This window comes from Melanerpes formicivorus, unplaced genomic scaffold (assembly GCF_026170545.1).
Source record: "Melanerpes formicivorus ecotype bairdi unplaced genomic scaffold, bMelFor1.0.p_v2 SCAF_124, whole genome shotgun sequence".
In the NCBI taxonomy this organism is placed as follows: Eukaryota; Metazoa; Chordata; class Aves; order Piciformes; family Picidae; genus Melanerpes; species Melanerpes formicivorus.
The window spans coordinates 1,117,944-1,138,351 of record NW_027142476.1 but is presented as its reverse complement, the minus strand read 5'-3'; the positions used below and the strand labels follow the sequence as shown (position 1 = coordinate 1,138,351).

The 20,408-nt window shown below is 55.0% G+C and overlaps 1 protein-coding gene across 1 annotated transcript in view; it reads right to left on the bottom strand.

Moving 5' to 3' along the window:
* LAMA2 (laminin subunit alpha 2) overlaps nt 1-20,408 on the bottom strand; it is a 252,291-nt gene that overhangs the window by 8,687 nt on the left and 223,196 nt on the right. The window contains 11 exon segments of the mRNA XM_068167889.1: nt 393-615; nt 2,125-2,196; nt 2,198-2,256; nt 4,022-4,175; nt 5,341-5,496; nt 7,509-7,562; nt 7,564-7,590; nt 7,592-7,687; nt 7,689-7,704; nt 9,399-9,511; nt 19,855-20,062. Of these exon segments, the coding sequence (XP_068023990.1) occupies nt 393-615; nt 2,125-2,196; nt 2,198-2,256; nt 4,022-4,175; nt 5,341-5,496; nt 7,509-7,562; nt 7,564-7,590; nt 7,592-7,687; nt 7,689-7,704; nt 9,399-9,511; nt 19,855-20,062 (1,178 nt within the window).

Here is a 20,408-nt window from a genome sequence, read left to right as displayed (position 1 = left end):
TGCTGATGGACTCAATGCCCTCATCCAGATCATCAATAAAGATATTGAACAGGCTGGGACCCAGCACTGCTCCCTGGGGCAAGCAAAGCCAGCAAAGATTGTTCCTAATCTCCAACCTGAGCCTCCCCTGGCACAGCCTGAGGCCATTGCCTCTTTTCTGTCACCTGTTGCAGGTGTGAAGAGCCCAACCCCCAGCAGGTGGAGTCCCTTGGTGCTGCAGGAGCTGCTCTGCAATGGAGCAGGATGGAGATGCAAGCTCCCCCAGCAGCTGGGACACAGCTGCACAGCCTCCTCCATCCCCTCTAGCACTCCAGCCTGCAGGGCATTGGAAACACCCCCGGAGCAGAGCTGCTGGAGGAGAGGCAAAGCATCATTGTGTGGGTAGTGCTCACCAGGGTATCCTCCAACAAAGAGAGGGTCGTTGGTGTCTGCCGAGGTGGAGGCCGTGTGTGGGCTGCTCCCTTCCACCTGCCTGCCATCCACAGTCAGCTCCAAACGGTGCTTGATCTTCTTGGCCACCACCTTGTGCCACTGCCCATCACACAGGCTGCCTGCTGCCTCGGGCTCATAGACAGCAGAGAACCTGCCTGCACCGTTGTCAACGTGGAACATCACCTGGGGAGAGAGTGCAGAGCAGAGATCATCCCCTGGGGTGGTGACCCTGCATCCAGACCCCTGGGGAGGTGACCCTGCATCCAGACCCCTGGGGGAGTAACTCTGCATCCAGACCCCTGGGGAGTAACTCTGCATCCAGACCCCCTGGGGGAGTAACTCTGCATCCAGACCCCTGGGGGAGTAACCCTGCATCCAGACCCCTGGGGGAGTAACCCTGCATCCAGACCCCTGGGGTGGTGACCCTGCATCCAGACCCCTGGGGTGGTGACCCTGCATCCAGACCCCTGGGGGAGTAACTCTGCATCCAGACCCCTGGGGTGGTGACCCTGCATCCAGACCCCTGGGGTGGTGACCCTGCATCCAGACCCCTGGGGGAGTAACCCTGCATCCAGACCCCTGGGGGAGTAACCCTGCATCCAGACCCCTGGGGGAGTAACTCTGCATCCAGACCCCTGGGGGAGTAACTCTGCATCCAGACCCCTGGGGGAGTAACCCTGCATCCAGACCCCTGGGGGAGTAACTCTGCATCCAGACCCCTGGGGGAGTAACCCTGCATCCAGACCCCTGGGGGAGTAACCCTGCATCCAGACCCCTGGGGGAGTAACTCTGCATCCAGACCCCTGGGGAGTAACCCTGCATCCAGACCCCTGGGGTGGTGACCTTGCATCCAGACCCCTGGGGAGTAACCCTGCATCCAGACCCCCTGGGGTGGTGACCCTGCATCCAGACCCCTGGGGTGGTGACCCTGCATCCAGACCCCCTGGGGAGTAACCCTGCATCCAGACCCCTGGGGTGGTGACCCTGCATCCAGACCCCTGGGGAGTAACTCTGCATCCAGACCCCTGGGGGAGTAACCCTGCATCCAGACCCCTGGGGTGGTCACCCTGCATCCAGACCCCCTGGGGGGAGTAACCCTGCATCCAGACCCCTGGGGTGGTCACCCTGCATCCAGACCCCTGGGGGAGTAACCCTGCATCCAGACCCCTGGGGTGGTGACCCTGCATCCTGACCCTCTGGGGTGGTGACCCTGCATCCAGACCCCTGGGGGAGTAACCCTGCATCCAGACCCCTGGGGTGGTCACCCTGCATCCAGACCCCTGGGGGAGTAACCCTGCATCCAGACCCCTGGGGTGGTGACCCTGCATCCTGACCCTCTGGGGTGGTGACCCTGCATCCAGACCCCTGGGGGAGTAACCCTGCATCCAGACCCCTGGGGAGGTGACCCTGCATCCAGACCCCTGGGGGAGTAACCCTGCATCCAGACCCCTGGGGAGGTGACCCTGCATCCAGACCCCTGGGGGAGTAACCCTGCATCCAGACCCCCGGGGTGGTGACCCTGCATCCAGACCCCCTGGGGAGGTGACCCTGCATCCAGACCCCTGGGGTGGTGACCCTGCATCCAGACCCCTGGGGGAGTAACCCTGCATCCAGACCCCTGGGGGGGGTAACCCTGCCTGCAGAGCACCCAAACCATTCCCAGTCAGGAGGCAGAGCTGCCCTGCCACTCACCTTGCCATCCACCATCTCGATGCCAAGCCCATCCATCTTGGGGCTGCTGACCGCCAGCAGCACGCCGCTCTCCCCGCGCCGTGCGGAACTCCAGCTCCACCAGCAGGTCTGTGCCCACCCTGTAGGCACCCACTGGGGGAGACAAGGGGGAAGAGTGATGCATGGAGAGAAGCACTGAGCACACTGCAACTGATAATCACCCAAAGAGGGCTGCCAGCAGTGCCTCAGCCCATGGACAGAGTTCTTCCCAGCAGGAGAGACTGGCCCTCGGGATGTGCTGCCCGGGGAGCTGCTGGGGTCAGCCTCCCTGGAGGGGTTCAAGAAAAGCTTGGATGAGGCTTGGAGAGGAGGAGGCTCTGAGGAGACCTTCTTGTGGCCTTCCAGTATCTGAAGGGGGCTCCAAAAAAGCTGGGAAGGGACTTTTGAGGGTGTCAGGGAGGGATAGGACTGGGGCAGATGGAGCAGAACTAGAAATGGGTAGATTGAGATTGGCTGTGAGGAAGAAGTTGTTCCCCAGGAGGGTGGTGAGAGCCTGGCACAGGTTGCCCAGGGAGGTGGTGGCAGCCTCCTGCCTGGAGGTGTTTGCAGCCAGGCTGGAGGTGGCTGTGAGCAACCTGCTGTGGTGTGAGGTGTCCCTGCCCATGGCAGGGGGTTGGGACTGGCTGAGCCTTGAGCTCCCTTCCAGCCCTGACAGCTCTGTGGTTCTATGCTCTGGTGGCCATGCTGGGGTTGGGTCAGTGATTTGGGTCAATGATCTTAGAAGCCTTTCCCAACTGAAACCATTCTGTGCTTCTATGAACATCAGCAGGGGGGTGGAACTGGCTGATTTTTAAGTTCCCAGTGTGGGGGGGTTGAAGTTTCCCCCCCCCTAGCATTCACCACCACACCCTTCCCACCCCAAGCATTCTATGAACACTAGAAGTGGGGCAATTCAGAGTGGAGGCCTTTAGGAAGAGCCTGGATGAGGCACTTGGTGCCAGGGTCTGGTTGATGAGACAGGCTTGGCTGAGCAGTTGGACATGGAGGTCTTGGAGGTCTCTTCCAACCTGGCTGACTCTGTGGTCTCATGGGAAGCCATGGAAGTGACTCCTCTGGGGGCTGTGCTCGGGGAGGGAGCTTGCCAGCAAGCCACACACCCCACCCCTCACTAAGACTGCTCAGCAAGTGTCAAGTGGTCAGAGAAACCAGGGTGGAAGGGACCCTCCAAGGGCATCTTGTCCAACCCCCCCTGCACTCAGCAGGGACATAGAATCAATGAGGCTGGAAGAGACCTCAAAGATCATCAAGTCCATCAAGATCATCAAGTCCAACCTGTCACCCAACACCTCCTGACTATGCCCCACTAGATCAGGTTGCTCAGGGGCCCATCAAGTTTGACCTGCAGTGTCTCCAGGGTTGGGGCCTCCACCACATCCCTCAGCAGCCTGTTCCAGTGTCTCCCCACCCTCACTGTGCAGAACTTCCTCCTGATGCCCAACCTAACTCTGCCCTGCTCCAGCTTCAAACCATTGCCTCTCATCCCACCCCCACAGCCCCTTCTGAACAGTCCCTCCCCAGCCTGCCTGTGGATCTCCTTCTGCTATTGAACAGCAGCTCTAAGGTCTCCCTGCAGCCATTTCCTCTCCAGCTCTGGCAATGGGCACTGGCAGCACAGAAGGCCAAGGGCAGCCTGGCTGCCCTTGGCCTTCTGTGCTGCCAGTGCCCATTGCTGGCTCCTGCCCAGGTTCTCCCCCACCAGCACCTTCTCTGCAGGGCTGCTCTCCATCTCCTCATCCCCCAGCCTGGACTGGAAGCAAGGATTGCATCTCACTGCCTCCAGGCAGCACTGGCAGCTTCTGCAAGCAGCATCTCTCCTCTCCCTGCCCTTTTACCCAGCAGCAGACCCCCTGCCCCTTACCTGCTTTGGCAAAGCCTGTCCCATCGAAGTATGTCCCCTGCTGAGCAGTGACAAAGCACTTCCCAACCCTGAAGCTGGAGGTTGGGTGGTCCAGGTCCACAGGAGCCTCTGCCATGTGGAAGCCTCTGATGCAGCCATCGATGCTGTAGGTGACCTGCAGGCACAAGGTGAAAGCTGGGCAGGGGCAGCTGAGATGCTCAGGAGGAAGGTTGGGAGCCTGTCCCCTGCTGCCCTGCTGGGGCTGTGCAGCTGAGCTCAGCCTGAATGGCTGGGCCTTGCTGTCTGACTGCCACTGGGATCTAATCTGCCATTGCACTGCCTGTGGGGGGTGGGAGCTGAGTCACCAGGGCTTGACTTCATGGAGGGGACATGAGGAGAGGTTCGGAGAGGTTCGGAGAGGTTCGGAGAGGTTCGGAGAGGTTCGGAGAGGTTCGGAGAGGAGAGGAGAGGAGAGGAGAGGAGAGGAGAGGAGAGGAGAGGAGAGGAGAGGAGAGGAGAGGAGAGGAGAGGAGAGGAGAGAGTAGAACCGAACCCAGGCTGGAAAAGACCCTCTTGAACACCTTCAGGGATGGTGACTCCACCACCTCCCTGGGCAGCACATTCCAGTGGCCAATCTCTCTTGCTGGGAAGAACTTTCTTCCTAACATGCAGCCTAAACCTCCCCTGGCACAGCTTGAGACTGTGTCCTCTTGTTCTGCCGCTGGCTGCCTGGGAGAAGAGACCAACCCCCACCTGGCTACAACCTCCCTGCAGGGAGTTGCAGAGAGCAAGAAGGTCTCCCCTGAGCCTCCTCTTCTCCAGGCTAAGCAACCCCAGCTCCCCCAGCCTCTCCTCACAGGGCTGTGCTCCAGACCCCCTCCCCAGCCTCCTTGCCCTTCTCTGCACACCTTCAAGTCTCTCAATGTCCTTCTTGACCTGAGGAGCCCAGAACTGGACACAGGACTCCAGGTGTGGCCTAAGCAGTGCTGAGCACAGGGCACAAGGACTTCCCTGCTCCTGCTGGCCACACTCTTCCTGATGCAGGCCAGGATGCCCTTGGCCTTCTTGGCCCCCTGGGGCCAACTCTCCTGCTTCTAGAGGTTATCTTGCTAACTTTAGCAGAGGTTAGGGGTTTTACATCTGGGATTAAACAATCCTTCTCTTTCACATGCAGGTGGATATCAGAGAGAGGGCTCAGAAGTGGACACAGTAGTCAAGGTGTGTCCTAAGCAGAGCTGAGCACACGGCAGAATGAAGCAAAACAAAGCCAGCCTGGGGGGACACTGGCAGCAATTAAACCACACTTAAGTACTTGAAGAGAACGTAAACAGACTTCTTACCGGCCCAATTCTTCTGGTTGTGTAGTTAATGGGCAGCCCTCCCACATAGAGCATGCCCACCACATCCAGGATGTCAGCCTTCTTGGGGCTGACCGTGCTGTTTGAGACACCGTCCACCGTCAGGGTCGCTTCTTGCTTGCTGCGGCTGACCTTGATCTGCAGGGGCACAGAGATGCAATGCACTTACAGAGAGCTTGCAGACAGAACCACACAACTACTGAGGCTGGAAAAGAGCTCTGAGCTCAGCAAGTCCAGCCTATGACCTAGCACCACCACATCAGCTAAACCCTGCCACCAAGTGCTGCATCCAAGCTTTGCTTACAGACCTCCAGGGATGGCAACTCCACCACCGCCCTGAGCAGTCCATCCCAATGCCTAATCAGCCTTTCCATGAAGAATTGGTTCCTAATATCCAACCTAAACCTTCCCTGGTGCAGCTTCAGGCCATGCCCTCTCCTCTTGTCACAAGGTGTCTGGAAGCAGAGCCTGACCCTCCCCTGACTACAACTTCCCCTCAGGCAGTTGCACAGTGTGATAAAGTCCCCCCTGAGCCTCCTCTTCTCCAGGCTGAACACCCCCAGCTCCCTCAGCCTCTCCTCATCAGACTTTCCCTCCAGTCCCTTCCCCAGGCTGGTTGCTCTCCTCTGGACCTGCTCCAGCACCTCAAGGTCTCACTTGCAGTGAGGGCCCCAGAGCTGCACACAGTGCTGCAGGTGAGGCCCTCCCCAGTGCTGAGCACAGGGCAGAATTCCATCCCTGCTCCTGCTGGCCACACTGCTCCTGGCTCTTTGCAGTGGTGTCCTGGGAGAGGACAAGAGGCAATGGACACCAACTGGAACCCAGGAAGTTCCACCTCAACATGAGGAGAAACTTCTTTGGTGTGAGGCTGTGCTGGAGCCCTGGAGCAGGCTGCCCAGAGAGGTTGTGGAGTCTCCTGCTCTGGAGACATTTCAAAACCTGCCAGGATGTGCTGCTGGGTGACCTGCTCTGGGCCAGGCTCTGCTCACTTGCTTGCTGGGAGAGGACAAGGGGCAATGGATATAAAGTGCAGCACAGGAGGCTCCACCTCAACATGAAGAGGAACTTCTTCACTGTGAGGCTCCCCAGAGCCCTGGAGCAGGCTGCCCAGAGAGGTTGTGGAGTCTCCTGCTCTGGAGCCTTCCCAGCCCTGTCTGGATGTGTTCTGTGTGACCTGTGCTGGATTCTCTGCTCCTGCTCTGGCAGGGGGGTTGGACTGGATGACTTGAAGTCATGGTTTTAGTAGTCAGGGAGTCTTTGGTGGTGACAGGTTGGGTTTGGTGATCTTTGAGGTATTTTCCAACCTTATTGATTCTATGGCTATGTCTATTCCTATTCCTATTCCTATTCCTATTCCTATTCCTATTCCTATTCCTATTCTATTTTAATTTCTATTCTATTCTATTCTATTCTATTCTATTCTATTCTATTCTATTCTATTCTACTTATTATCTTCTCTTCTCTTCCTTTCTCTTCTCTTCCTATTCTATTCCTTATTCTATTCTATTCTATTCTATTCTATTCTTTTCTATTCTATTCTATTCTATTCTATTCTACTCTACTCTATTCCTATTCTATTCTATCCTATTCCTATTCCTATTCCTATTCCTATTCCTATTCCTATTCCTATTCCTATTTCTATTCTATTCTATTCTAATTTCTATTCTATTCTATTCTACTTCTTCTCTTCTCTCTCTTCTCTTCTCTTCTCTTTCTCTTCTCTTCTCTTCTCTTCTCTTCTCCTTCTCTTCTCTTCTCTTCTCTTCTCTCTCTTCTCTTCCTCTTCTCTTCTCTTCTCTTCTCTTTTCTCTTCTCTTCTCTTCTCTTCTCTCTCTCTTCTCTTCTCTTCTCTTCTCTTCTCTTCTCTTCTCTTCTCTTCCTATTCTATTCTACTCTATCTATTCTATTCTATTCTATTCTATTCTATTCTATTCTATTCTATTCTATTCTTTTCTATTCTATTCTATTCTATTCCTATTCCTATTCCTATTCCTATTCCTATTCCTATCCTATTCCTATTCCTATTCCTATTCCAGTCTATCCTATCCTATCTCTGGAGGTCCCTTCCACCCCCCGCCCATGCTGTGAGGCTCTGGGAAGCAGCCTCGCTGTTAGCACTGCAAAGCATTTAGCAGCAGGGAGCAGAGCACCTTGTGCCAGTGGCCATCACTGACTGTGCTGGCAGCCACCGTGCTGGTGTTGCCCGCTGCCCAGGTCGTAGCTGAAGTTGGGCCAGGCCGTCCCTCAGCTGCACTGCGGCGAAGTCGGCGTGGTTGATGCGGGCCATGTAGAACAGCAGCCCGGAGGCGGCTCTCGTTCGCAACACTTCAAAACTCGATGGTGAGCCTGCAAGGCAGAGAGGGACACAGCCACAGAGGGACAGCTAGTCAGACTCAGAGAGTGCACACTTTGTCTGCTGTGTCTTGTTGGGTTCCCCCTCTTGAGGTGTCACAAGGTATGGCGCATCTGGCTTTGCCCACCAGTTGAAGAGCAGCAACGTTGGCTACCCTGCAAAGGGCGTCTGAAGCAATCACAGAATGGTTTGGGTTGGAAGGGACCTTACACATCACTCAGCTCCAAAGCCCCTGCCATGGGCAGGGACAACCACTCCCACCAGCCCAAGTTGCTCAAGGCCTCATCCAGCCTGGCCTTGAACACCTCCAGGGAGGAGGCAAGCCACAGCCTCCCTGGACAACCTGCTCCAGAAAGAGAGATTGGCCATTGGGATGTGCTGCCCAGGGAGGTGGTGGAGTCACCATCCCTGGAGGTGTTTAGGAAGAGCCTGGATGAGGCCCTTGGTGCCATGGGTTAGTTGATTAGATGGTGCTGGGTGATAGGTTGGACTTGATGATCTCAAAGGTCTTTTCCAACCCTGGTCTATTACTATTCAATTCTATTCTATTCTATTCTATTCTATTCTATTCTATTCTATTCTATTCTATTCTATTCTATTCTATTCTATTCCATTCCATTCCATTCCACTCTACTCCATTCCATTCCATTCCATTCCATTCCATTCCATTCCATTCAGTGTCTCACCACCCTCACTGCGAAACAATTCCTTCCTAACCTCCAGTCTCAATCTCCCTTCCTCCAGCTCAGCACATGTCTGTTCCCTGGCACGTGGCTGCTCATCAGTCCCTGGGCTGTGGAAATACAAAAAGAAGTGCCAACCCTGGCATAGGGTTTTTGGGAGGTAATTCTCAGCTGCAGCTGCAGCTGCTAGAAAATCCCAGCCCCTGTAAAATTCCAGTGGTGTTATCCACACACACAGAGCTCCCAAAGAGGAGGGAGAATGCAGTGACAGCTGGGAACCATCAGGTTTGCTAATGAGCTGCATTGCCTGAAGACAGGCTGCCAAATGTGTGAGGACGCAGAGAGAGGAGTTCACAGTCAGGATATAAAACATTTCTGGAGCCCCTGTTACAGGAAGGATCTGGAGGTGCTGGAAGGTGTCCAGAGAAGGGCCATGAGGAGGAGCAGAGGGCTGGAGCTGCTCTGCTATGGAGACAGACTGAGGGAGTTGGGGTTGTGCAGGCTGGAGAGGAGAAGGCTCCCAGGAGACCTCATTGTGGCCTTGCAGGATCTGCAGGGGGCTCCAAGAAAGCTGGGGAGGGACTTTTGAGGGTGTCAGGGAGTGACAGGACTGGGGGGGGGGGTGGGGTGGAGCAGAACTAGAAATGGGGAGATTGAGATTGGCTGTGAGGAAGAAGTTGCCCCTCATGAGGGTGGTGAGAGCCTGGCAGAGGTTGCCCAGGGAGGTGGTGGAAGCCTCCTGCCTGGAGGTGTTTGCAGCCAGGCTGGATGTGGCTGTGAGCAACCTGCTGTAGTGTGAGGTGTCCCTGGCCATGGCAGGGGGTTGGAACTGGCTGAGCCTTGAGCTCCCTTCCAGCCCTGACAGCTCTGTGATTGTATCATGTCCCTCTACCAATCACATTTCCCCTCTCAGGACATGAGGCTAAAGAGAATTTCAGTTGCCTTCCAGCCCCAACCATTCTCTGATTGCTCCTCCCAAGCCCTTTGCTGAAACAATCACTTACCTGTTTTTCACTTTGGTGTCATCAAAGGCCACTGCAATGTGGCTGTTCCTTGAGAGCCCAAACTGTTTGCCCCCTTCCAGGATGGCTGGTTCAGTGTCAGCAGCACAGGGGCCCTGCAAAACAGGCAGCAGTCACACACCTCCCATGCCCAGCAGCTGCCTCAGCTGGGCACATGCTGGAAGTCTGAGAGTATTCCACTTCTATAGACACTGGCCCTGCAGTTTTCCAGAGTCTTGGTGCCTCAGCACAGCAGCTACAGTTATAAACCTGTGTGCCAGGATGTGGCACTTGGTGCCATGGTCTAGTCATGGGGTCTGTGTTGATAGGTTGGACTCGATGATCCTCGAGGTCCTTTCCAACCTAAGTTATACTGTGTGATACTGTGATACTGTGAACTACTGTTGAACTCCCTCTGCTGTCTAATGCAGACCCATTACCCAGGGGGGGGTGAAGAAAGAGATACAGGCTGGGGTCAGAGTGGCTGAGAGCTGCCAAACAGAGAGGGACCTGGGGGTGCTGATTGACAGCTGCCTAAACATGAGCCAGCAGTGTGCCCAGGCAGCCAAGAAGGCCAAGGGCATCCTGGCCTGCATCAGGAAGAGTGCGGCCAGGAGGAGCAGGGAAGTCATTGTGCCCTGCACTGCTTAGGCCACCCCTTGAGTCCTGTGTCCAGTTCTGGGCTCCTCAGGTCAAGAAGGACATTGAGAGACTTGAAGGTGTCCAGAGAAGGGCAAGGAGGCTGGGGAGAGGCCTTGAGCACAGCCTTGTGAGGAGAGGCTGAGGGAGCTGGGGTTGCTTAGCCTGGAGAAGAGAAGGCTCAGGGGAGACCTCATTGCCCTCTACAACTACTTGAAAGATGGTTGTAGCTGGGAAGGGGTTGGTCTCTTCTGCCAGGCACCCAGCAGCAGAACAAGAGGCCACAGTCTGAAGCTGTGCCAGGGGAGGTTTAGACTCAAGGTGAGCAGAAAGTTCTTCACCAAGCGAGTCGTTCGTCATTGGAATGGGCTGCCCAGGGAGGTGGTGGAGTCCCCATCCCTGGAGGTGCTCAAGAGGGAATTGGATGTGGCACTTGGTGCCATGGTCTAGTCATGAGGTCTGTGTTGATAGGTTGGACTGGATGATCCTCGAGGTCCTTTCCAACCTAAGTTATACTGTGATACTGTGACACTGTGAACTACTGTTGAACTCCCTCTGCTGTCTAACGCAGACCCATTACCCAGGGGGGTGAAGAAAGAAAAGCCCTCTCTGTCTGTTCTGCTCCTGTCAGGCTTGAAGTGGTGCCACAATGGAAGGCAAAATACCTTCTGCCCGGTGTAATTTCCTCTCTTTAATTTCACCAGGCCTTTTTAATCTCGGGCCCTAGAGCTCCGGTGCGAGGGGTGCCTGGGGCGACGTGAGAGCAGGGCAATTACCAGCTCCTGCTCACGGCTGGCTCTGGCCTCCCACTGAGGCGACTGTGAGGAAACCACTCAAAGGATCTAAGGCGACACAATATGAGGACAATGCCGCTGGCAGGAAAACAAACTCTGATAGCTGCCAGCTCTGCTTTCGATCGCCGTGGCCGAGAGCATTGCAGATTGGCAACAGCCTCTGATGAGCGCCCCTGCCTCAGCAGGGACCTGCAGAGCAGAAGGTGCGATGCCCGGCTGACAGAGAGCGCTTTGAAACTCACACCACTGACTCATCAGGCACGGAGCTCTCAGCCCCCGAGAGGAACTCTCATGCCCTTCTCTCAGGGTATCAGAAATGCTGTCCTTATTGGCCCTTAACCTTTCCACATCTCACACACCAAAACACTCACACCAGCATAAAGCACTTCTGAAGGTGAGGCTGCCACAGTGATGCTCTGGAGAGGTTATGACAGAGAAGAACACCAGGGGGTGGGAATGGCAGGGCAGCACAGCATGGGCTGGGGGGGACAGGGCAGCACAGCATGGGCTGGGGGGTGACAGAGCAGCACAGCATAGGTTGGGGGTGACAGAGCAGCACAGCATGGGTTGGGGGTGACAGGGCAGCACAGCATGGGCTGGGGGGGACAGGGCAGCACAGCATGGGCTGGGGGGGGACAGGGCAGCACAGCATGGGTTGGGGGTAACAGGGCAGCACAGCATGGGCTGGGGGGGACAGAGCAGCACAGCATGGGCTGGGGGGGACAGAGCAGCACAGCATGGGCTGGGGGGGGACAGGGCAGCACAGCATGGGCTGGGGGTGAGGAACAGCACAGCATGGGTTGGGGGTGACAGAGCAGCACAGCATGGGCTGGGGGTGACAGAGCAGCACAGCATGGGTTGGGGGGTGACAGGGCAGCACAGCATGGGTTGGGGGTGACAGAGCAGCACAGCATGGGTTGGGGGTGACAGAGCAGCACAGCATGGGTTGGGGGTGACAGGGCAGCACAGCATGGGCTGGGGGTGACAGGGCAGCACAGCATGGGTTGGGGGTGACAGAACAGCACAGCATGGGCTGGGGGTGACAGGGCAGCACAGCATGGGTTGGGGGGTGACAGGGCAGCACAGCATGGGCTGGGGGTGAGGAACAGCACAGCATGGGCTGGGGGTGACAGGGCAGCACAGCATGGGTTGGGGGTGACAGGGCAGCACAGCATGGGCTGGGGGTGAGGAACAGCACAGCATGGGCTGGGGGTGACAGGGCAGCACAGCATGGGCTGGGGGTGACAGGGCAGCACAGCATGGGCTGGGGGTGACAGAACAGCACAGCATGGGCTGTTGTGTTTACAAAAAAAAAACTATTGGTTTCTAGGGTTTTATTAAAAAAAAAGATAGGATGGGGGACAGGGCAGCACAGCATGGACTGGGGGTGACAGGGCAGCACAGCATAGGTTGGGGGTGACAGGGCAGCACAGCATGGGCTGGGGGTGACAGGGCAGCACAGCATGGGTTGGGGGTGACAGGGCAGCACAGCATGGGTTGGGGGTGACAGAACAGCACAGCATGGGCTGGGGGTGACAGGGCAGCACAGCATGGGCTGGGGGTGACAGGGCAGCACAGCATGGGTTGGGGGTGACAGGGCAGCACAGCATGGGTTGGGGGTGACAGAACAGCACAGCATGGGCTGGGGGGTGACAGGGCAGCACAGCATGCACCTGAACAAGCACACACCAGCATGCAGTGGGGAGAACCAGCAGGGTAAACCTGAGCAGGCACACCATAAACTGTGGATGTGTGAGAGCAGTCCCCCAGTGATCATCAAACAGGAGAAAACCTTCATCTTCCCATCCTGCTGGGTAAGCTTCCTGATTGTTTGAAGCATTTTAGGTCTAACTACAAGTTTAACAGGGAAGTCAATAGTCAGCCTGTGTATGTGCTGCTGTCAGAAGCATTAGGCCTTGTGACAGGGACTGATGACAGCTTGTGGAAGAGAGAACCCACTCCCACACACTGCTCTGTGGCACATGGCACCCTGGTCTGTTCTGCCACTGGCATTGAGGCACTCAGTCAGTTTGCAGAGGTCACCAAGCTGTGTGGTGTGGCTGACACACTGCAGGCAAGGGAGGCCATCCAGAGGGACCTGGACAGTTAGGTCCAGGGAGTTCAGGGAGACCTTAGAGCAGCCTTTCAGTGCCTGAAGGGGCTGCAGGAGAGCTGGGGAGGGACTTCTGACAAGGGCTGGGAGTGACAGGATGAGGAACAATGGCTTTGAGCTGGGAGAGGAGAGATTGACACTGGAGATGAGGAAGAAATTGTTCCCAGTGAGGCTGGTGAGACTCTGGCACAGGTTGCCCAGGGAGGCTGTGGCTGCCTCCTTCCTGAAGGTGTTCAAGGCCAGGCTGGATGAGGCCTTGAGCAAGCTGGGCTGGTGGGAGGTGTCCCTGCCCATGGCAGGGGCTGGAAGTGGATGATCTTCAAGGTGCCTTCCAACCCAAAGCACTCTGTGATTCTCTGTTTCAGTGACAGTAAGTTCAATCCCAGGCTTGTGTCTGCTAGCCAGAGGGTCTGGCCCTGACACCTTGGCTGCTCCCCAGCACCAGCACAGCACACACTGGAGGTGCAATTCAGCCCAGCAGAATGGCTAAGGAAGGGCAAGCAGTGGGGGCTGCCAAACACTGTGCTGGAATCATGCCAAGGGGACACTGAGGATGGCCTGGTCAGTAGTGATCACAGTGAACATTCACCAGACTGATGTGGAAGTGTCAGCAGCAGGAAGGCAGAACAGTAGGGTGTGATAGATACTGCCAGGCTTTAGGCACAGTCCCATGTCTGGTTTAAGGTCCTCCAAGGACAGCAGCTTCACAGCCTGCACACACTGTGAAATTGTGCCAGGGGAGGGTTAGGCTGGAGATCAGGGAAAATATCTTTGCTGCCAGAGTGGTCAAGGACTGACACAGGCTGCCCAGGAAGGTGGTGGAGTCCCCAGCCCTGGAGGGGTTCAGGAAACCTGTGGCCATGGCACTTGGGGCCAGGGTTTGGTGGCCGTGGTGGTGCTGGGGTGGGGGTTGGACTGGATGAGCTTAGAGAGCTTTTCCAAGCCACACAATTCTCTGACTCTATGATAAGCATGGATCATCACTGAGAGGAGATTTAATCAATGTCTATCAATAGCTGAGGGCTGGGGGTCAGGAGGGAGGGGACAGGCTCTGCTCACTTGCTCCCTGGGAGAGGAAAAGGGGCAATGGATATAAACTCCAGCACAGGAGGCTCCACCTCAACGTGAGGAGGAACTTCCTCACTGTGAAGCTCCCAGAGCCTTGGAGCAGGCTGCTCAGAGAGGCTGTGGAGTCTCCTTCTCTGGAGCCTTTCCAGCCCTGTCTGAACATATTGCTGTGCCACCTGCACTGGTCCTGCTCTAGCAGGAGATTGGACTCGATGACCTTTGGAGGTCCCTTCCAAACCCTCACATCCTGTGAGCTGTGATCAGCCTATAGAATCACAGAGTCATAGAATGCTCTTGGGTTGGAAGAGACCTCCAAAGGTCACCTACCCCACCCTCCCCTGCAGGAAGCAGGGACATCCTCCACTGGATCAGCTTGCCCAGTAAAATAAGGCTTTGTTTCTTTCATTAATGGCCTTACCATGTCCTGGGTTTAAACCTGGCTGCTTAGTCATCTCCCATATTACCTGAGAGCCCCCAAACTGAACTCTTCAGCTGCACTTCATGCCTGCCAGATGCCAGGGGCTGGACTGGTGAGCCAAGAAGCTGGGTGTGTATCTCAGTGGCAAGGAAGGGCACAGAAGCCCACTGGTGGACTGTCACACATCCTCTACACACAGTGCTGGATTAGCATTATTACAAAGGAAGTAATCAGAGGGGAAAATGAGCACCACTGAAGTGGTCCCCACAGCTCACTGAAGAGTGTTAGTTAAAAGAATGAGGCAGTGCAGGGAGAAAGAGTGCAAGGTACCATCCTGGAGTCGGCTGCAGAGGCACCACCGGCGCTCCTCACTTCAGCGGCAAGCCAGTCCTGAGCAGCAGGGAACAGCACGAGGCACAAGCAGCAGTTACTCAGGGCTGGGAAGCATTTGGCCTCTGCAGCAAGGAGCAGCAGTGACCACTGCATTCCATACAATCATAGACCCAACCAGGTTGGAAAAGACCTCAGAGAGCATCAAGTCCAACCTATGACATAATACCTAACACCTCCTGACAACTCAACCATGGCTCCAAGTGCCACATCCAATCCCCTTCTGAACACCTCCAGGGATGGGGACTCCACCACCTCCCTGGGCAGCACATTCCAGTGGCCAATCTCTCTTGCTGGGAAGAACTTTCTCCTCACCTCCAGCCTAAACCTCCCCTGGCACAGCTGGAGATTGTGTCCTCTTGTTCTGCTGCTGGGTGCCTGGGAGAAGAGACCAACCCCCACCTGGCTACAACCTCCCTGCAGGGAGTTGGAGAGAGAATAGAATAGAATAGAATAGAATAGAATAGAATAGAATAGAATAGAATAGAATAGAATAGAAGGGACCAGGTTGGAAGAGACCTTCAAGATCATCACATCCAACCTATCATCCAACACCATCTAATCAACTAAACCATGGCTCCAAGTGCCACATCCAATCCCTTCTTGAACACTCCAGGGATGGGGACTCCACCACCTCCTCAGGCAGCCCATTCCAATGGGCAATCACTCTCTCTGTGTAAAACTTCCTCCTAACCTCCAGCCCAAACCTCCCCTGGCACAGCTTGAGACTGTGTCCTCCTGTTCTGCTGCTGGGTGCCTGGGAGAAGAGACCAACCCCCACCTGGCTACAGCCTCCCTGCAGGGAGTTGCAGAGAGCAAGAAGGTCTCCCCTGAGCCTCCTCTTCTCCAGGCTAAGCAACCCCAGCTCCCTCAGCCTCTCCTCACAGGGCTGTGCTCCAGACCCCTCCCCAACCTCCTTGCCCTTCTCTGGACACCTTCAAGTCTCTCAATGTCCTTCTTGACCTGAGGAGCCCAGAACTGGACACAGGACTCAAGGGGTGGCCTAAGCAGTGCTGAGCACAGGGCACAAGGACTTCCCTGCTCCTGCTGGCCACACTCTTCCTAATGCAGGCCAGGATGCCCTTGGCCTTCTTTGCCACCTTCTAGAGGTTATCTTGTCAACTGTAGCAGAGGCTAGGGGTTTTACATCTGGGACTAAACAGCCCTCCCTTTTCACATGCAGGTGGATATCAGAGAGGAAAAAAGGCCCTTTCAGGATGTTAAAATCCCTACTGAAAGGCCTGAAGTAGAGCAGATACCTGATTGAAGCCTGTTATGGAGAAATGCTCCTTGCCTGCTGTATATTTGCTATGTACAGTCCTTCTACACTGAGCTTCTGCATAATTAACTGTATTGTGAGTGCTGGGTCATTATGAGACTGTAGTTAGTGATTTCCTTGCAGTCTTTCCCAGAAAGGTACTTTGGAGACCTCAGATGTACATAAAAGGTACCTCAAAGCTTGTCTGACTGGAAATGCTGAATACTAAAGCAGTTTCATCTTTTTCAAGAGAGAAAGTGGAGTAGTGGTGGTTTACTTCTGTTCTCACTGGTGAGGCCACATCTGGAATTCTGGGTTCACTTTTGGGCCTCTCACTCCATGAAGGACACTGAAGGTCCAGAGTGGGTCAACAAAGCTGAGGAAGGGTCTAGAGCACAGGGCTGGGGAGGAGCAGCTGAGGGAGCTGGGGGTGTTGAGTGTGGAGAAGAGGAGGTTGAGGGAAACCTCATTGCTCTCTACAGCTCCCTGAGAGGAGGTTGGAGCCAGGTGGGGGTTGGGATCTTCTCCCTAGTCTCAGGTGACAGAAGAAGAGGCAATGGCCTGAAATTGTGCCAGGGGAGGTTAGGTTGGAGATGAGGAAAAATTGCTGCAAGAGGGTCAGGGATTGGCACAGGCTGCCCAGGGAGGTGGTGGAGTCCCCATCCCTGGTGATGTTCCAGAAACCTGTGGCCATGGCACCTGGGGCCACAGTTTGATGCCATGGTGGTGTTGGGTTGATGGTTGGAGTCAATGACCTGAAAGAGCTTTTCCAACTCAAACAGTTCCATGATTCTATGATCTCCTGTTTCTAGCTTGGTTTTGATGTGTGAGCTACAAATCTCAGCTCTTCCCAAGGTGGCTGGCTGCTGGCATTTATGAACAGGTATGACTGCTCTCAATGCTGCTATCTAAAAGTAAGTGCCTAGGCTGTGAGAAAAGCTGCACCCTCCCTCCGATGTGCCTCTGTGGCTTTTTATTTCGTTTATGGTGCTTGATGAAGGGATAGAATGGCTGCTGGCTGCACGCTTTCACAAGGGAGAGCAGCAGGCTGGTTAACCCTTGCTGCCTTGCTGCTGCCTGGCTGCTTTTCTCTCCCTGGCAGCCTTTGGATGCTGCTCCTTCGCCTTTCGGCTGCCGCGGCTGCAGCAGAGCCCTCGCGTTACAGCAGCGCCACCTGCTGGCACTGCCTCGAAAGGCCTCCCCCGGAGCCGATCGGAGACGCCTGGGCATCATAGTATCATCATAGTATCAGTCAGGGTTGGAAGGGACTACAAGGATCATCCAGTCCCAACCCCCCTGCCATGGGCAGGGACACCCCACACTAGATCAGCCTGCCCAGAGCCTCAGCCAGCCTGGGCTTAAACACCTCCAGGGACAGGGCCCCAACCACCTCCCTGGACAACCCATTCCAGGGCTTCACCACTCTCATGGGGAAGAACTTCCTCCTCCCCTCCAGCCTGAATCTCCCCACCTCCAGCTTCATTCCATTCCCCCTAGTCCTATCACTTCCTGAGATCCTGAGAAGTCCTTTCCCAGCCTTCCTGTATCAGAGCATGGCTGTCTGAACCCCAGAGCCCTTTCCCAGGCACACAGGTGACTGCTGATGGGATTAAAAGTAACTGGTGTCTTTACAAAGGAAGAATTGTTTGGAGGGGGTTGGAAGAGGAAAGGAGGAACCAGACAGTTCCCCTGGAGCACAGCCCTGTGAGGAGAGGCTGAGGGAGCTGGGGTTGCTTAGCCTGGAGAAGAGGAGACTCAGGGGTGACCTCATTGCTCTCTACAACTACATGAAGGGAGGTTGTAGACAAGCAGAGGTTGGTCTCTTCCCAGGCACCCAACACCAGCACAAGAGGACACAGTCTCAGGCTGTGCCAGGGGAGGTTTGGGCTGGAGGTTAGGAGGAAGTTTTACACAGAGAGAGTGATTGCCCATTGGAATGTGCTGCCTGGGGAGGTGGTGGAGTCACCATCCCTGGAGGTGTTCAGGAGGAGACTTGATGGGGTGTTTGGTGCCATGGGTTAGTTGATTAGGTGGTGTTGGGTTACAGCTTGGACTCGATGATCTTGAAGGTCTCTTCCATCCTGGTCTGGTCTGTTCTATTCTATTCTATTCTATTCTATTCTATTCTATTCTATTCTATTCTATTCTATTCTATTCTATTCTATTCCATTCCATTCCATTCCATTCCATTCCATTCACAACAGAGGGGCATCTGCATGAGACCCTTATCTTACACATCATGGGAAGTCAGCAGGAGGCTGTCAGAGGATAAGAAGACACTGAACACAGCCTAAACTCTTGAACTTTCAGACCAGAGCACAGGCTTAATAAACTGCTAAATACTCACTTCTCCACCCAGAGTTGGGAAGAACCTAATTTAGAATCATAGAATCATAGTCTCTTCTCCCAGGCACCCAGCAGCAGAACAAGAAGACACAGTCCCAAGCTATGCCAGGGGAGGTTTAGGCTGGAGGTGAGGAGAAAGTTCTTCCCAGCAAGAGTAATTGGCCACTGGAATGTGCTGCCCAGGGAGGTGGTGGAGTCCCCATCCCTGGAGGTGTTCAGAAGGGGATTGGATGTGGCACTTGGAGCCATGGCTTAGTTGTCAGGAGGTGTTGGGTGACAGGTTGGACTTGATGATCTCTGAGGTCTTTTCCAACCTTATTGATTCTATGACAGGCTGAAGGAGCTGGAGATGTTCAGCCTGGGGAAAAGAAGGCCCTGGGGAGACCTAACAGCAGCCTTCCAGTACCTGAAGGGGGCTACAGGAAGGCTGCAGTTGGACTGTTCCCAAAGGCCTGCAGTGATAGGACCAGGGGCAATGGCTTGAAATGAGAGCAGAGCAGATTGAGATTGGATGTGAGGAACAAGTTCTGCACCAGGAGGGTGGTGGAACACTGGAACAGGCTGCCCAGGGAGGTGGCTGGGCCTCCATCCCTGGAGATATTCAAGGTGAGGCTCAATGAGGCCCTGGGCAGCCTGATCTAGATGGGGATCTCCCTGCTGACTGTGGGGGTGGTTGGACTGGATGAGCTTTAGAGGTCCTTGCCAACCCATTCTATGATTCTCATGTGCTTCAGACAACAGTATAGCAAACATCACAGTGACATGGATTTCCCATAGGAAAAACTTCCCCTCCAACCCTGATCAGATATTGCTGGGCTTACATCCTGAAGTGCAAGGGCTTAAGGCTAAGCACTGCAAGCCAGAGGGAATTCCACTGCTGTATTGTTGGTGGTTGTTTTATCCTAAGTCATCTTTGTGATTTTACAAGCAAAAGGACATCAAACCAGTTTGCCATGACCCACAAGTTTGAGTGAGCTGCCACAAGGTCCTGCTGAATGCACAATATCATGCTGGATTTTGTGGCAGATGACTTCAGCATTCTTGATGGTCAGAGCTTTAAGTATTGCCTGGGAAAAGGAAGTCTTCCAGGATCTGCAGGGGGCCTACAGGAAAGCTGGGGAGGGACTTTTGAGGGTGTCAGGGAGGGATAGGACTGGGGGGGGATGGAGCAGAACTAGAAATGGGGAGATTGAGATTGGCTGTGAGGAAGAAGTTGTTCCCCAGGAGGGTGGTGAGAGCCTGGCACAGGTTGCCCAGGGAGGTGGTGGCAGCCTCCTGCCTGGAGGTGTTTGCAGCCAGGCTGGATGTGGCTGTGAGCAACCTGCTGTAGTGTGAGGTGTCCCTGGCCATGGCAGGGGGTTGGGACTGGCTGAGCCTTGAGCTCCCTTCCAGCCCTGACAGTTCTGTGACTCTATGAAGTGATCTACACTTACAAGTGCTGAAGATGCAGATGGTGTTGGAGGAGGAGGGGAAGCAGGAGTTGTCCTTGGCCTTTCTCTCTCCCCATCAGTGACTGGCTCAGGCTGGCTCAGGACTGTTGGTTTGTCTTCATCCTCCGGCGGCCTGGGCTCCGGCTCCAGCGAGGGGCACCGGCCAATGTCTGCGTTTTCAAAGGACACAGGCTGGGCAAAGTCCATGGGGCTGAGAACACACAGAAATGGATGCCTGCTGTTAGCTTTCCTGCCTTCTTACCACCCCTTTATCATGGATGTACATGCTGCAGTGTATCACAGCATCACAGTATCACTAAGGTTGGAAGAGACCTCAAAGATCATCAAGTCCAAGCTGTCACCACAGACCTCATGACTAAACCATGGCACCAAGTGCCACATCCAATCCCCTCTTGAACACCTCCAGGGATGAGGACTCCACCACCTCCCTGGGCAGCACATTCCAATGGCTAACAACTCTCTGGGAAGAACTTTCTCCTCACCTCCAGCCTAAACCTCCCCTGGCACAGCTTGAGACTATGTCCTCTTGTTCTGCT